Source organism: Parus major, chromosome 2 (assembly GCF_001522545.3).
Source record: "Parus major isolate Abel chromosome 2, Parus_major1.1, whole genome shotgun sequence".
In the NCBI taxonomy this organism is placed as follows: Eukaryota; Metazoa; Chordata; class Aves; order Passeriformes; family Paridae; genus Parus; species Parus major.
The window spans coordinates 21,617,801-21,635,930 of record NC_031769.1 but is presented as its reverse complement, the minus strand read 5'-3'; the positions used below and the strand labels follow the sequence as shown (position 1 = coordinate 21,635,930).

Below are 18,130 nucleotides of genomic sequence, written 5' to 3'. Positions count from 1 at the left end.
AGAAAATTCTAAGAGCTTTATGGGTAAGATTAAAAAGATAAAAAATTATAGAGGATCTCAATATATTTCCAGCTACTCTGCAGATATGGTTCACTGATCTTACATGTCAATATGACTGTGGAAAAATGTAGATAGAATAGAAATGGTTTTTTGAAGTTGGACAGAAGAACTGTTCCTGTTATGGACAAGAAAAAAAAAATCATTCACTTTTTCCATATAGTCCTGCTTTTCTTCACAAATGTGAGCCCTTTAGTGAATCTGATTGTGACATTTTTGTCTGCCTTCTATTCAAAGTCAATTCCTTCAATTTGTTCACTGATTCATACTACTTTCTCTCTCCTCCTCTCAGATGATCATTTCTTTTACTCCTTTTCTGATGAGTGAGGTATTATCAATTAATCTGAAGAGTCAGTCCTCCATTTGTGTCTTACCATTCTCACTTTTCCACTTGCGATTTTTAGAGTACAATGCGTGTTCTAGTACTGCATTTAATAGATTGATGTATTTCTTTGTCTGTCACTTCTTTTCAGATTAAATGTACTTGACATCTTTTAAGATCTTTGTACATTTTGACCTAAAGGCTTCTTCTACAAAACACAGTGGAATATAACTTATACGTAGTGTCTTTCATATTTGAGCTAGCTAAAAGCACTTTGCAACTGATGATTTTGATCATTGTTTAGGAAATTGTGTAGGAAATACAGCATTTGATATGAGCATAATAATAGTTATCACAAAACTCATATATGGCTGTTAGAAACATTTTTATTAAGTGCCTTTTTCACAAAATACAGACTAACCATATCAGATAGCATTTTATAGTTTTTAATAACAATAGCATTAAATATTTAAATCTCTCTCTTTTAACATTGTTGGACTCTCTCTTTGCAGATACCACAATATTAAAACCAGTTCCTGTAGACTTATTCAATATCATAAATGATGCAATATGTCTAATATCAGTGGGTTTCTTTGCTCATAGCAACAGAGGATAATTTTTAATTTTATGATAAAATATTAATAAACTTAGTAAATCCAGTTTGGTCAATTTATTTCTTATATTATGTATATTTGCAATCTACTTCAGAAAATGTCTTACGGGGTAAGCATTAATCATACATTTGAATTATATTTATGCCGTTCACCTTCACTTAAAATTAATCTATAAGATACTGCATCATTGTTTCAAGATACTGCATCATTGTTTCATTCTGTAGAGTTTGCAAACAAGTTTTTAACCAGAAATCAGGGTATTTCTGCACATTAGCTTTTTATATATTCTTTTTTATTATTATTATTTTCAACAGAAGCCCAGAATACTGATTAATGAAAGCTTTGGTTTTTCTCAGCACCTGAGGTTATCCAAAGGAAAAAGAATGAATTCCAAATTGCTCTATGAAGTCCAAATGGAAAAATAAAGTTTACTTTTTAAATTTATTTTTTTACACACACATATATCCTTCTTCCTCTGCAGCTCCCCAAATGCATTAATATAAGTTATGATATTCTATATACTTTTTTTGCTAACTCTGCAATTTTATACAAGCTACAATTATATCACCTGACCTAAAGTAAAAAAGAATCTTCTCATTTGGATTAGAATATATTTGCATTCTGATTGGAAAATAATGCATGAGCGGGAAAGAGAGAGGGATATAAGGAATGATGTGAGTGTGGCAGGAACAGAGGGAGGGAAGGAGGGAGGGAAGGAGGGAGGNGAGGGAGGGAAGACTTTTTCTACCTGTGTTGTTGCCAAGTGCTTCTGGCTTGAAACTCATCCTGAAGCACACATGACAATTTAAATCAGTTGATTTTTAAATACAATTGGACAATCAGCTTGTAGATTAATGGCACCCTTATGGCAATTTCCAAAGTTAAACTCTCTGTCATCCCATATTCTTCACCCATGATGCAGGAAATAACTGCCTGGAAGGAGTCCTGGTATCCAGTGCCAAGAGGTTTTTCTTCAGTTTTCATGTTCACTGTACAACTATTCCAGGGGTACACAACAGAATCTTTACATCCCATGGTACCCTGTTCAATTTACAGATGATCTGCATGACTTGTCTCTGATCTCTTGCCTTCCTTTTTTTCTGGTCACTTCTTTCCTTCACATTACAACCCAAAGCAGAGAGAGAATCCTGGTCCTTCCTGCCAGTTTCTGTTTACCAGGCTGTACAATTGGTAATGATCTTCATTAATCAGCTGCAAGTCTGCAACACTTTTGATTACTTATTGATATATATATATGTATAAAATAAATCTTTAGAGCAAATTCCTGGCCTTCATGAGGATGTGGAGAAACCCCCAGACTCACGATCAGTTGTGACACCTTGTGCCACTTACCATTCTCTTTCTATGCTATTATCCAGCTTAAGGACATGTTGCAAAAGGGCATGAAGGGCTATCAAAAAATGTTGTCCTAAAATGCTCCACCCTATCCTCATGTCTTGGTGAAGCCCTTTCCCAGAAGCTGTAACAAACCACAGCTGTAGCTGCGTCCATCTCCAGCCCAGGCTCTAGCACAGCCCAGCATGGCTGGCTCAGTGGAAGCTTTGAAACTGATTCTAACGAGACCATATGTTCCAGCTGTAGCAAGCAGAATAAATGGGAAAACAAAAAAAAAACAACAAAAAGGAAGATACAATTTAGACCCAGGGGGATTTACTGAGATTATTAAAATTAATAGAAGAGAGGGTGAGCACAATCTTGCAGAGACAGATTTCAAAAAAATAAAAAAAAAAAAACCAAATTAAGATGTGGAAGAGGAAAATAGCTGTTTAAAAGACTACATTTTTTTTTTCTTGCTGTGGTATTTTTTGAGTAAAATACTAATATGTTACAAAATTGATAGCAAACATCTATTGTGCTCTTGAATTCATCATGTATGATTACTACTATTAGGAACAGAACTGCATAATGCAACATGCAATTTAAAATAAAATGTCAGTGTCTGGGACACAAAAGATCTTAAACAGATACTTTGTTGAACAAATAAATGATGATCCATCCTCATCTTCCCTCAAATGAATAAACTATATAACACGGAGCTAATTCTGTCACAAGTACTTGGTTGGGAATGTCGTACCCAGACATAATGAGCACTTCTAGTGCTGCTGTGGAGAACTGAGGCTTCCTGAGACAACAACTCAAGCAGCTGATTGCTGCTTGATGCTGTAAAATGAGGTCTCCTGGGGTGTCCATTAATCCCATGAATTTTCTGAACACAGGGCAATGTAGAGGTGCTTGATTTTAGAAAAATGAGACAGGCTGGCTTCTCTCAACTTGAAAGAATATTTCTGGCTTCACCACCACCTATTATAGATACAAATGGGATGTTCTCAGCTCCAAGAGTATCATCATTAAATTTCTTGCCTTACTGTGTCATATTTCCAAAGAAAGAGTCTTAAAGAAATGACTGAATTTACATCCATTACAGACTCTCTGGATTCTTCTTTATTTTTTAACTGTGATTCTCTGTTGAATATTTAATGATTTTAATGCAACATAAGTGAATAGAAGTAGTTCCTAACTTTGATTTTTATAACCTGTTAGTCTGACTATTTGTGTCATGAAACAATGCACAATCTTATTAGGTAATGGTGCATTTCTTTAATGAATATGAATACAATTGTGTGAGCTCTCTAACTCTTGATCTAATTAAAATAGATGACTCAATGAATTAATGATGAGACATTTCCTTCCAGTATTTTAAACCTACATAGTAAAATGTCTGTTCTTCACTAAAATGCAATGAACAAAAAACGTGAATATAATCTCAGTTGTTTGCCACTGGCTTCACTGGAATGATACTTGGTTATGTAACTGTATGTATGAAAGCAAAAGCAAAGGAACATCATTTTCATCTGGACACTCAGTCACAGTTTGTTTTCTTGTAGTCCTGAAAAGAGCAGGGAGTTGGACTTGATCATCCTTCTGGACCCTTTCAAATTCAAGATATTAAACAACTCTATGATTCCTGCAGCAATGCAGTCCTCTAGTACATTGAGAATTCACTGAATTGAACAAGAGGATCTGGAGACCACACTCAGTGATTTGTGTAAAGTCATGCATGTACCCATAATCAATCTGAAACCAATTAATAAAATACTGGGCAACTGCGAATGAGTTGGTGCTTAGAATATGAATGAAAAGTTTAACAAAGAATTAATGTGGATGGGCAGGAAAACCTCCAACAACTTGGCATAGAAATTGTATTAATAAGCCTGGGGGAATTATTTGTTATTACTTGCCTTCTGCACAAACTTTTTATTGCCACAGTTTCTAAACCACATTATTTTGTATCCATCCCATTGACACTTCACTGCTTACATTTCAGTTCAAACCAAGCCATTCTAGTGCATTTCTGTGGCTGGTTATTTGGCTCTAATGCACTTGACTTTCATCCCTGAACAGCTTCTTCTGTACACTGGTAATATACTGTTTGGAAGACCCAACAGAAAATTAACCATTATGAGATTTGATGTATTAATGTGTAGCTGGATTGTTCTGAGCTGGCTCACACTAATATCAGCAGCTATCTGGTGGGACATGTGCTCTCACTAGTGCAAGTATTCACAATAATGTCTCACACGTGGGGAATAACACAAGTGCACTGCAGAAATGTACAGGAAATACTAGTTTTGTCAGGTCTCATTGCCTGTATTTAGAGATAACCTTTTTAATACAAGTGCATACCATGGGGAATTTCTAAAAGCAGAAGTTCTGACTTGATTCATTAGGGCTTTTACTAGTTTATTCAGGAAGTTAAGTCTGTAGTAATGTAAAAGCAACCAGGACTTCATTTGCATTAAGACAGGTGTCATCAAGTGAGATTCAAACTTCATAATAGCAGCTACTGCTAGCCTGAAAATTTTCTTTTTCCCTATTTGACAGGAACACAACTCTTAAATGCTGGATACTTAGCCATATTCAATGACCTCTATTCATACAATTCCAGTGATGAATTCAGTACACTTTCATATATTCAAAATACTTATCCTATTCTAGAAGAGTAACTCTGACAAGTTTTGCCTTCAATGCTCTATATGTTTAACAGAGAGAAATAAAAACCCAACTATATCCATATGTGATGTATATGGTCAAGTCTGACTTCATCTTTATGACAATTTGTCATATGGTTGCATACACTTATATTTATTATTCAAAACATCATTCTGAAACTTGACTGCCTTCCACAATGAGTACAGTGCCAGGACTTTGGCCTCAGCAAGCTCAACTTTACAGCACAGCACTTGTATTCACCTTTCTGGAACCTGTAGTGCTGCATTAGCCATCACAGCTGCCTCTTGTGAGCCCAGTGTAAATCCAGCATATTGAATTGAATGACATACCATTTGGAAATAACAAGAGAAGAAATGGGCCTTTATGTGTCCATCCTCAGGGACTGGGTTTCCTTCCTGAAATTAAATAGCTAAGCAACTCCTTGCAAACTTGGCTCCCTTTCGTGTCTTGCCCACTAAAAGGTGAATTTTCTGTTCAATTTGTGAACGTGGTGCTACATTTATTCATGTCCCTTTTCTAATCACCAGGAGGACAAAGGAGTTCAGTACAACACTTTATGCTTCCAGCACCATGGCGAATGTGAAAGCAAGCGCTGAATGACAGGAGTAAGATTCGCCTGTAGGTTTGTGGCTGTGCCAGAAATAGCACCCCATGTTCCAGCCTTAGCCCAGTGAACTGCATGACTACATCTTCAGTAATTTTAGTGAGTGAAGATATCTAGGAAGCATGGAAAATGTGACAAAGAAGATGATTGGAAAATAAAGGAACAAATGACAAAGCGCTGGAGGAAATGTACAAGGGAAAACATAGCCATGGAAGGTGATGGAAAGAAAACCTTCATGCTAATTACCTAACTGAAAAGAAATCTCAGCATGTTGATATTCATTCTTCAACATTTTCTGTTTACTGTCTGTAGTATAGTATGTATAACATAATCACAAAACTATTTTATAGTTCCATCTAATATATATATTAAATACATCATATTATACTATTACAACAGTAGTAAAATAGTACTGTAAATATACTCTATATAATATCAAATTGATGTTAATATTATATTACTAGTGTTTTTACTACATTATAAATATTTTAAATTTATATATGATATTATTGTATACAAGTGAGAGGAAATTGGCATCACTAAATCTAAATAATCTTCAACATTATACTCTGCTATAAGGAGAAATAGTGTTACTACTATCCCTTCTACCAATTTGACTCTCCTAAAAACGTGTATGTTCACAAATCACTTCAAGTAAACATATGGTGCCATCATTTCTTGTACAGTTTTACCTTTAAATTCACAGCAGAGTGCAAAGTTAATGGGAGTGAATATTTGAGATTAACTTAAATGTAAAAAAATCTTGCTTTCATGTTTTTTGATTTTACGATTAATGTTGAAAAATGTCTTTTTTCAGTTAGTTTCATTTTTACTGAAGATTCCATAAAAGAGAGGCTACTTACAATAATGAGAGTTTATGACAAGTTAATCTTTTAATAATACATTTGTCCCTAGTTTCTCTAGCTTCAGATTTTAACTCAGTCTAATAATAAATAAAACAAATTTGGCTGCTACTCAAGATGAAACATGCAAAGGTCCATGAACTAAAGTATTTTCTTCAGTAGATACTTCTCAAAAATTTCTATTCATAAAAGTCATAGTTAAATCCTGGCAATCCTTATCACAACTGTTCAAGATGTACTGTTCTAAAACAAGCACTTGCTTGGTTATGCATGCATAATAAACCCTCTTACTGAATTTGCTTTTCCTTACCACTGCTTCATTTGCAAATGTAATACATGCTTGCATGCAGAATCGGATAATGAAATTAATGTCATGCTTATATTTTCAATAAACAAAAAAATACTCAGCATACAATAAAATAATGGAAAATTAAAGTGACAAAGCAAACAAGATAGTCATACAACAGGCACAAACCCATCCCATTTCAGGCATTATTTAATTAATTTAAATTATACTTCTGCCCAGCAACTTTATCGTATATCAAACAAACAAACAAAAAAATCTGGGTTTTTTTTAAACACTAATTGCCCACCAAGACATTTTCTGAAGTTACTTTATTTCTGCTCAGATTCAATATTTGGTAATTAGTTATATTTCCCTGAAATATTATGATGTGACCCTGGTATCTAATTTTGGAATAAATTCAACCCTGCAGAGAAAACCTACTTATGACTCTCTGCCCCGCCTTCAGCAAAATTTAGGAGCTTGTCTGGTGATCTGCACTGGTTGAATTCCATTTACAAATGAGTGTCAATGTGCAGATTTAAAATAAAATTCAAAGTTACTGGAGGAAAGCCAATGGCTGGAACTTGTCTGAATTAGCCACAGCTTTAAGAGGAGTTTAAGCTTATTTTGCCCTTTGTTTGCAAACTCATGCAAAACAACCAGAAGGGAATTCTGAAATTCTCATGCACAACAGTGGCTTCCATGTTTGCATTCACCTTGGTTTAATTGAAATGTGGCTTCTTTCTTCTAGTGCCTTGAGTTGTTGAGGACATTTGGGGTTGGTCGGACTCTAGGATCACAAAAGCTGCTCACATGCATAACAGATTGTGGAACCTTGTGTTTAAGTACAGTGTAATCATTTCTCTGGTGTAACACCATCTGTAGTTCAGCCAGGGCACCTCATACTAGAGTTTTGAGATTCTGATGGCAAAAGAAAATTAATTCAGTGCAGACTTGAGACACTTAAAATATCTACATTTGAGATTATGTATTTTATTTACTTTTTTACACTATTTTACACTAAAAATAAGAAAACAGATGCCAAACAGGGGTTCTTCAGGGAATGTGGACCCCTCTGCCTTAGCTTTTTGGATCAGAGCAGTAGCAAGCTCCTGAGGCAAACTCAAAAGCCTTTTCCAGAAGGTTGTCTTGGTTCATGAAGCAGCTTTGGTGTGTGCAGCTGGCTTTATTTCAAAGGAAAATGTAGCATAAGAAGTGGCCAGAGTACATGCTCAATGTGCCTTAACCACAATGGAAACATAAAAGTGCAGAGTAATGTCATCCTGCAAACACCTTTGAGCCATGTGTGTAGTGGGGACCACTGCTCCTAGTGAGCAGCCTGAGCCTTGTCCAAAGCAAAAAGTCTGAAAAAAGTTCATATGTAGGTGTCTCAAAACCAGCCCTTTCAATTCACAGATCCACTCCTACTAAATGGAATTACTTCCAATTATTTCATGTAGACAGGGCCTGGTTCCATGGTAGTCAGAACAGCTTATGATCCCCTTCTGTAACTTTCCCTGCCAGATTCTCCATCACATTTGGCCTTGATTCACCTGAAGTCAGCAGGGGACAAAGGTTTTGCTACATACCACTGGGGCATTTGTAAACATATTGTATTGTGCACCTCTTCCTTGACAGTTGTGTTGTTAGACCCCTGTCTACCTTTCCAGATTTGAGGGTTTATGTTAAAAACAGGAACAACAACTTGCTGAGTTATGTTAAAAAACCTTACACCACAGTCCACCCTGCATTCAGCCTGTCATCAAGAAGATGAGGTCAAACACTAGGGTTGCTCTGTGCAGAAGTGAAGGACAGTCCATTAGCAGCCTGTAGCTTTAAAATAGCAGTGAAAAGAATGTGAGCCCCCAAAGTGAATTTTTTCCCCTCTTGCACTCAAGGAAAGAGTCATCTCTAACTTACACAATAAGGTCACTGTGTTTGGGGACTGATTTTTCTTTTCCATCAAGGAGACACAAATATAGCTTAGGTTCTATAAACTGAACATTTTGATAACACTGCAGTCAGGTCAATTGAAGTGGAACTGCTACAGAAACATTATCAAGCATCATTTCAATAGTGTGTGGCTGTCTTCCAGGGGTGCAAATATCATTACAATATAGCAAAGCAGTCTACGAACCAGATTAGCTGAACAGCCGCTATCAGCACTCAGGAAAATAATATCAGTGACTGACTTCACCTGCTTGAGTGGTTTAAATGTCCTGCCTTTCCATACTGATAACATGTGGCACCACCTGCAGCCTGAGGAAAGCATGATTTTGTTTGATATGATTATAGAACCATAGCACTTTTTGATAGAGAAGAAAAGACATATAGTCTAGGTCATCTCGTCCATCTCCCTGTAAAGTTGCCTGGCCATGTGCCTGAAGTGCATTAGAATAACACCTGCTTTTTTTGCTCCTCTGTGGTTTTCTTTATTGGATTTGTTAGGTGAATTTTCAGATTCAGCCCAGCTGAGTTCCCAATAGCAATGCCATTGGAGTCTTTACATAGGGAAAATACCAGTAATTTGTTTTGGCAGAGAAGAATAAGAAGCAAGATGTTATTTTTAGAAATGTTCAAAAGATTTTCCTTGGGGTTTAATCTCCCCAGCACAGGATGTCTGTATGTGAGAGGACACTTTGACTTGTTATGGGCAAGTGCTTTCCTGTAGTCCAAAGCTGGCAACCCAGTTTGGAAGCAGTCAGGAAATTTGTACTGCCAGGTGGATTTTGAAGTGATTCAATACAAAGAGCCATTTAGAGGCAGAATCCTCATTAAACAAATTATGCTTCCTGTACTTAGTTGGCTTCACAAGTACACAAAGCTAGCACATGCTAGATATGTTATATGATAGACTCATTGTATCACAGAATATTTTGGGTTATAAGTGACCTTAGAGATCATACTGTTCCAACTCCCTGCTATGGGCAGGGACACCTTCCACTAGGCCAAGCTGCTCAAAGTCCCATCCAACCTTGACACTTTCAGGGACAGGGCATGCACAACTTCCCAAAATGACCTGTTACAGTGTCTCACCACCCTCACTGTAAAGAATTTCTTTTTATTATCTAATAATTTAAACCTATCTGTTTAAAGCCATTGCCCCTTTTCCTAGCATTATATACTTTCTTTTAGCCTCTTTAAGTGCTGGAAGGTGCTCTAAGCCTGGAGCCTTCTTCAAGATGAGCAATTCCAACTCCCTCACTGTCTCCACAGACGTGCCCAGTGCTCTGACCATCCCTGTGTCCCTCCCATGGACTCACTGTAGCAGTCCATGTCCTTCTCAAATACCTTATATACATCAACCTATAGTAAATGAGAATTTTTTTTTTAGTTTCCCATTCATCTCTGTAATGTTTTCTTGCTTGGAGCAGTGTTGTAGTAGACATTTGATTGATAGTATAACACTAATTTTACCCTAGTTATAGGAATGAATTTTCACTAGCTATAGTTTTGTCGAGGATGAATTCTGATGTAAATAATGATGTACCACACATATCGTGGGTAGGTAATACAGCACAGACTTGATTTCATTATAACAACGCCTACCAATTTATAAAAAAATCTACCAATAAAATGCCATCATCAGTTTTGAATTGCATCCTTAGATTTTTCTGAGGCCACAGAGAAGCATGCTACAGTACATTATCAGTCTGTAGTTGCCTGCTATTTGCACAGCAGTAAGCTTGCATGGTTCCATTAGCTTGCTCAGTTTAGGCACAAAAAGATCCAATGACAGATTCAATACCAGGGCAAGAAAAGCTAGAAAACAGATGCTGACCTCTGGCACCCACGGAACATTTCCACACTCAGTTTTCCATTATCCTGGAGGGTGTTCTCATTACCAGCTCCAAGAAAAGTTTTCCTAAGAGTAGTGACGCAGAGAGCACTGTAAGAATGATTGCTCCCATGGACTGCCAAGGCATTACTTGCAGCTGAGTAACAGAAGATGACTTTAACAAGATAGTCCTACTGAGCACACACTTGTGTAGTCATTAGTGCAGGCCTTTAGAAAGGTATTAACTTCATGACTATGACACCTAAGGACAGGTGCACAAGAATGTGCACTGTCCAAACTCTCCTATTACAGTGAGTCGAGTGCTGGGGTTTGGTTCTGTTGTCCACACGTGTTCACTGCTGATCTGTGCTTAGTCCTGCTCTGTCAGAACATCAGTCTGCTTTACATGCTCCCTCCCACCTGTGCAGTAGCTTTTACCTTAGGTGCTGTCAAGTGTGAGTGCAGATAACATCTTGTCAGCAGAGCATGGACTGTGAGAAGTCCTACACTCAGATCCACTTCAGAACAACATGATCTGCTCCCTAGACTACATGGCCTGTGATGGACAAAGGCTTAATGTGGGATTTTTAGTTCCTTTTGAGATTCCTGTGGTATCAGAGCACCCACACAGGGTTGTTTGATGCACTGGACTCCACTCAAGACTCACACCTTTCTAGAAGGGCTACCTGGGTAGCAGATAGAATGACCTTGGCCACTGGAAAATGTTACCAGATGAGGCAGCTCAGGAAACTGAATCCTGCCAATAGCCCTTTTCTAGGGAACAGATATTTCTAGATGTTTCAGTCTAGAGATGAATATAATTTGGGAATGTAGAGCCAGTGCTTTCAGCAAAGTGAAAAATTGAAACCTTTTCAAATCTTTTCTGCTGGCACTTAAAGCTGAAAAGGGAGAGGTCAATCCCATCAGATTAGGACATGAATTTGGAGACCTTTTAATTTTTTGACTCCCAAATTAAACAAATTCAAGCCATCTTCTGTTTTGGTTGCAGGTGTCTGTATTCCTAGTTCATGTGAGTAAATCATGTTATTATGTTAGTAAAAACTTGGTTTTGCACCATCCTTTTAACTTCTCTGACCGTATCCAGTGAATAGAGAAAAAACAAAACAAAACAAAAGACCGTTTTTTTTTTTAAATCCTAATTTTTAGCTCAGTTATTACTTAGAATTTTCTAACATCAGGAGAGACCAAGCATCTATTTCCAGGTGGGATGTCCCTTGAAAGCCCTTTTCCCTAAGGACAATGGAACTGTCAAACAAACAATGAGTGAGGGACGACACTTATTCTGCAGCTGGTCCACCACATGTAATTCTCTTTTATATTAGATTAAAAAGAGAATGTCCAGTGTGACCCCATCATGCTGTGATGTGTTCCAATAATGTGGAAACCTGGTTCTGCAAGTTATTTTTCACCAGATAAGTCCAGAACGCCTCCTGTTAATACAGGGGGAGTAGCTGCTTGTAATGTGCTATCACTATTACAGTAAAGTAATGATAGTAAAAGGAACTCTTCAGAATTTTTTGTCTGTAAGGATAAATTTGTTTGTGTGGCTATATTCTAGCCACGAGGTATTTTGGTTAAAAGAAGATAATGGACTATTAACAAATGACAGGTTTTGCTGATGCTTCATGAAGGTCTGTTGGACTGTTGGAGGGATGCCAGAGTTCAGTGGGTGCTATATAATCACACAGAATACCTGCAATTTTTTCCTATGAATACTTGCAAGCAGTGCAGAAATGAAGAGAGTGATTATGCTTTGGGCAGGTAATTTTGATTTACTACATTCAGTAGTCTAGATAAAATCAATTTCATATGCATTACTCCATAAGAAGTCTACATAGACCACTAAAGTCTTAGCCACCTTGACTGCTCAAAATTACATTGTCAAATTTCCTTTTTATAGTAACAAGAAAGAAATGCAACAGTTTGATTTTTTAAAATTCTGTTTTAGCTTGGTTTGTAATATTCTGGTCAAATACATTCTAAATAGATTTATCTTTTTTTATTAAGACTGACATACAACAAAAATAAAGACTAGTCTACCTTTGAAAATGTAAAACGTTAAGGAAATAGATAGATGGATAGATAGATAGATAGATAGATAGATAGATAGATAGATAGATAGATTTAATGCTGTTGAGATTAATACTGGACATGCTACCTCTGTGTTCTCTATGTAACTGTCTTCTGAATAAAAGATTACCTCTCCTTCCTAGAACCTCAGTCCTAAACCAAATATTCTGTTACATGGAGTTGAAAACAGTCTGAAGATTTCTTCATCCCATGCTTCAATAAGGGCATATATTCAGAATTCAGGCATCCAAGCTGTGAAGTAACACTGTCGTTAGCATTTCCAAAATTGGTTCTCCAAATGGCTTTAAACACTGACAAATCTTTTGTCTGAGACTTTTGGTTGTCTATGGGAAATAGAGTTCTACTTAACTTTTTACAATAATTCATTAGAGTTGTTAATTTGCTAGGCCCTACTCATTTCTCATATCTTTGTAAATACTACATGTACACATTTGTAGAACATTAGAAAGATTTGTAAAACCCCAAAAATTAATACCAAGAGGCAGGAACAAAATTTCAATGTAAAAATTTCTTTTGGGAACAAAAAGAAAGGGTAAATGACACATACTGAGCATAAAAGTACAGTTAGCAAGCAGAGGGTAATTCAATCATAAAATAACTAGAGATTTGCTAAATCTGGAGAGAATACAAATAATCTAATTTTACAAAGGGAGTGACTGAAATGTACTGAAAGGACCAAAGAAATGGGCTGTTACTGACTCAGTCAATTTATTAAACTTCTGAATATTGTTATTCCTTTTAATTTAATCCTTTGTGATCCTGGAAGTTTCAAGCATTTTTTCTACCTTTCTCATGAGGTTTCATTTTTTCCTTCCAGATGATTCCAAGACTGGAATATTCTGCCTCTCCATCATGACTCAGACAGTTCCTCTTCAGATACTTATTATGAGCATTTCCTTACTGTTAAGTTCCAATTTTTATACTTTCTTGTCTCTCTTTAGTACAGTCGGGAAACTTGGTGTAAGTATAAGTTTATTTCCTACAGCAGACTGCAAAACTGGCGTGCAGCTTGAGAGAGCCCTTAAAAGAACTCATTCCACTTTCTGGTTCATAATCCAGCAAAGTAGACTTAATTGTAAAAACAATTATAAAAATACAAGGAGAATTTATCTAGACTGTTCACAGTATCTATCCTACCTCCCTATCTCCCTTACATCATTGGATGGAGCATTACACTGGTGGGACTTAGAGGGAGAGAAAAACTCTCTGGTCTTGCTGGTAAAAGACCCTTTTACTTGTAGAAAGTATTATCTATAATTAAGATAATTTTAATATAAAGACTACAATCAAAAATCAGCATTTCACAACACAAAAGGGTTACAACCAAAATAACCCTGAAAAACCCACTGGCAACATCTCTTCTGTTGCATGGGATTTGGTCTCAGAGATATTATGAGTATTTCTGACACTGTCTTTATCTGCTCCACTGCTTGTGATGTGGAGAGAGAAGGACTGATGAGAAAGGATAATAGAGAGACCCGATCAATAAACTGAATGCTTCCATACTGCTGTATTTTTCAAAATAAGGCTGTCCATTCTACACACCAGCTGATTTCTGTTGGTTTTAGTATAAAATACATGATAACATGCAGTGATTGCTTTTATTTATTTCTCTAGCAGCTTAGAAAACATTGCAAGTGCTTGAATCAGGGCATACAGAGACACGGAAGTAAATTCATGTGGATTAGACAGGGTTTGAGATGATAAAGTTTACAAAATCCACAGCATTTCATAACTCCATATTCTTTCTTTCTGTACATCACTATTTGCCTTCTAATAAATACATTGCCAAAGTACATTTTTTCCTGTCTGTTCCACAATGCTCACCAAACTTACAAGGGACATGTCTGAACTTTGATGAATGACCAGGTGTGAGAGCTCTAAAGATAAAATAATTTCCAAAGCCAAAATGTGGCCTACAACTGTGTTCCATGCAGTAGTTGCCAGCATGCCAGAGGAACCAGCTCTTAATTCTCCTGGAGAAGAACAAAGAGTGGGTGCACACACCCATTCAGAGTGGTCCTATCATGCTTCAAAGCAGTCTGTGTCCCCTACATTTTTTGGACCTCAAAAAGTGAGCCCTATTTGAACATTTTTCTCTAGCATTAAGAAAATATCAAGCCTACCATAATGCTCCCCTGCTAATACGCACATAAACAATGTAATTATTATTTGTCAGAAACTTTTGGAGATTTAAGGAACCCCAGGTGAGTCAATACTAGAAAAAGGCTCATTAGTAAACGTCAGTTCTTCATTAGCACTTCTAGTCTGTTCAAGGTGCACCTCAAACACATCAATATAATCAAAATGTCACAGTGGAAGTTCCTACATGTGAAAACATTGGATAGTGCTGTGTGATGCTGCTGCTATGTAAGTACAAAGTCAAAGCATCAGCGGTCCAAAGTCTTTTTCCATACAGATATAAGATATAAAGATATAAGGCACAAGGCTGTGTTCAGGAATGGGTGAAGTCTAGTGATGATGGCCATGTTGGCTCTTTGATTCTTTTTGTTTTTATCAGTTCAATACTTAACCACTCAGGTGTCGCTGCTGTACCCAGTACAGAAAATTACATAGGTCTTGTAATTCATATGCCTGCTATTACTTCAGAGCCAAATCTTATTCAAGTATCTACCAGCAGAAAAAAAATGCTGCCATAGAAACCATCTTTTTTGCTGCCTTAACAATCCACTACCCAGCAATTTTCCATACTATATAACATGGAATACATAATATAATATAACATAATATAACAAAGAATATGCAGAAGTGTATACTCTTGCCACAGTATCTGTTTATTTATAATTAGATGAATGTTAAGAACTGCCTATGAAGACAATGATGTCAAATCAATAAGTGATAGTAAATGGCAAATAAGACATTGATCTATATGACTATATAATCAAAATTGATCATGCCAGCATTTGCTTGTGTAATTCAATATTTTAAAAAGTAAAATGTGAGATTTTAGTCTAGTATAGTCTTCTTTTGCTTTGCCTACATTTAATGACTTCCTTTTAGTTCTGGAGATTTAACATATGCAATGTATATATGTATTTATAAAAATACAAGGTAAAAGAACAAGTAAATTTTAGATAATGATACTTGATTTTCCATGTCATTGTTCATGTCCACTTCTTGTCTCCTCAATACCACAACCATTGTCACTTCACATATCTATCTATCTATCTATCTATCTATCTATCTATCTATCTATCTATCTATCTATCTATCTCTATATCTATATATATATATATATCTATATCTCTATCTATATCTATATCTATATCTATATCTATATCTATATCTATATCTATATCTATATCTATATCTATCTATATCTATATCTATATCTATCTATATATAACTATATCTATATCATCTATATACCCAAGCCCCACAGCACCATGACAGCCAGGTGATGGCAGGGCACCAGGAAGGGCTCCCTGTGCAGCCTTCTGGACTCCACGGTCTCTACAAAGAGCTAAGCAGGGAAAATCTGATCATGCAACTAAATACGGTGTCTTCTTCTTGAAATACATCCAGTCCTGAATGTGACCTTTGTGTGCAGCAATTCCCTCCTGCTAGTCAGGAATTTTGGCTCTTCCAGCAGATGCAAAACACAGTGACACTCTTTGGATGGGCTGGAGCATGTCTGGTGCTGCATCTGTGCTGGCAGGCAGAAGCTCCCTCATTTGACTAATACAACTGCTTGCTATTGTGAGTATACAGTGAACTGCACCAGGTCTTCAAAAGGTACATTTCATTCTGCTCTATGATGAACAGCAAGTCCATAGACCTCACCTGCTCTTTCCTAGACACAGCAAACTAAGATAAAGTTACATATTCTGTTCATGCCAGAGCCAAGTGTGTCTTCACCACCTTGGCTGAATTCCTTATTTCACCTTCCTTCCTCACTCAAATGTGAAAAATAACTACACTGCACAAGATAATATTAATTCAATTTGCTTTTCATTTTAAAATGAGGACAAGTACTATCTAAAACAAGTTCCAGTGCTTTCACTGTTTGAACTACTGTTGATAATGCCAGTGAAAGGTAAATCACTTATTAATCTTAAACAGCTTGACATTTCAGTTTTATTAATAAAAGTCTTGTCAATTAAATCATATTTCATCATGCTTTACAGATTTCAGCAGCACACAGTACTCTTAAAAGAGCCATGGAAGTTCAGACTGAGAGAATGGCAACCTGCAAAATGGACAGTGCTATTTCAGCCACTGCTGCTTAATTTACATGTTTATTGAATTGTACGTTGTTTGTACCATTTTAACAATCAGAGAAGAATTTTATCAAAGAAATAAAAAGATATTTACTATTTTTAACATTTTGCAGACATCTAATCATACACATCTGACTATTTTCCCAGTCATTAATAAAGGCTAAATATTCAGAGAAAAATAAAAGGAAGAAAGGCAACAGAATGCCTTCTGTTAATGATTTTATTAGAGTATAATGGTCTGTCTCTGTTGTACTAAAGCTGTTGGTAGTAAAGCAGGTAATTTCTTATATTCTATTTGATATTAGACATTCCATGCTAATATACTGCTTCACTTACAGAGACAAAATCAGAAGCTCACCCTGCAGGAGCAATGCTTATAATTTTCTGAAGGGCCTCTATTGTATTCCCTTTCTTCAGATGTGCATGGCTTTGTGTGTCAAAATTGTCCAACACATAGGAGAGGCGTGTTTTAAAAATTCAGCCCCAAGCTTTTACTGCCTCGGATCCCCTTATCTAACAGCTTTGAATTACCTTGTGTCATTTGTGTTGCAGGATGTTCTTGAGAGTATAATTGATTAAATGGCACAAAATCTAGCAGTGATGGAGCAGCTTCCGATTCAAGGCCATTAAATGGATTCTCATGCTGTCAGGCTTTCTATAATGAAACTCTGAAGACTAGAACAGATATTCAGTAAGTTTTGAAAAAACTTTAATGTTTCCACGCTTGGTTTATAATGAAGTTATTGGAGTTGGCCCAATTAATCATCCTGCAATTAGGTAACTAGCTTATTTTCCCAAAACAAATTTCAGAGCATGATATCTATCTAGTGATAATACAAGTCACAAACAAGCTGAAATGCTTTCAAGGTATTGTATTGGTTTTGTAGATTTCCTCTTTCAGTAATTGAAACACAAGAAATAAATATAACTTTGTATCAATAAACACATTTGTTTGAATGTGTTTGAACATAGTATCTGTCCAGTTGAATGAACCTCATGAAATACCAGTTGTTATTGTCAAAGCTTATGCTCGTGTTAGGTATTATCTCTCAGGAGATCTCATTCTTCCTTGCTTTAAGCCACATTCTGACCCCAACAGTGTGTATCTCTTAAATACCTTCACACCTACTTTCAGGATCTCCCATATGTTGGGAGGTGGTTACCTGTGTGTATCCAGCATCTCTGCCTTGGGAAGCCTCTCCTTTGCTATAATGCAAAAAT

General features: G+C 36.4%; 2 protein-coding genes across 2 annotated transcripts in view; both read right to left on the bottom strand.

Moving 5' to 3' along the window:
- The window catches only part of ZNF804B (zinc finger protein 804B), a 40,528-nt gene extending 38,500 nt beyond the window's left edge, over nucleotides 1-2,028 (bottom strand). The window contains exon 1 of the mRNA XM_033519653.1: nucleotides 1,855-2,028. Within this exon, the coding sequence (XP_033375544.1) occupies nucleotides 1,855-2,028 (174 nt within the window). The remainder of the gene's footprint in view (nucleotides 1-1,854) is intronic.
- Nucleotides 1-18,130, bottom strand: part of LOC107215556 — a gene marked incomplete at its 5' end in the record, with an annotated part of 821,761 nt that overhangs the window by 96,883 nt on the left and 706,748 nt on the right. The window lies entirely within an intron of this gene.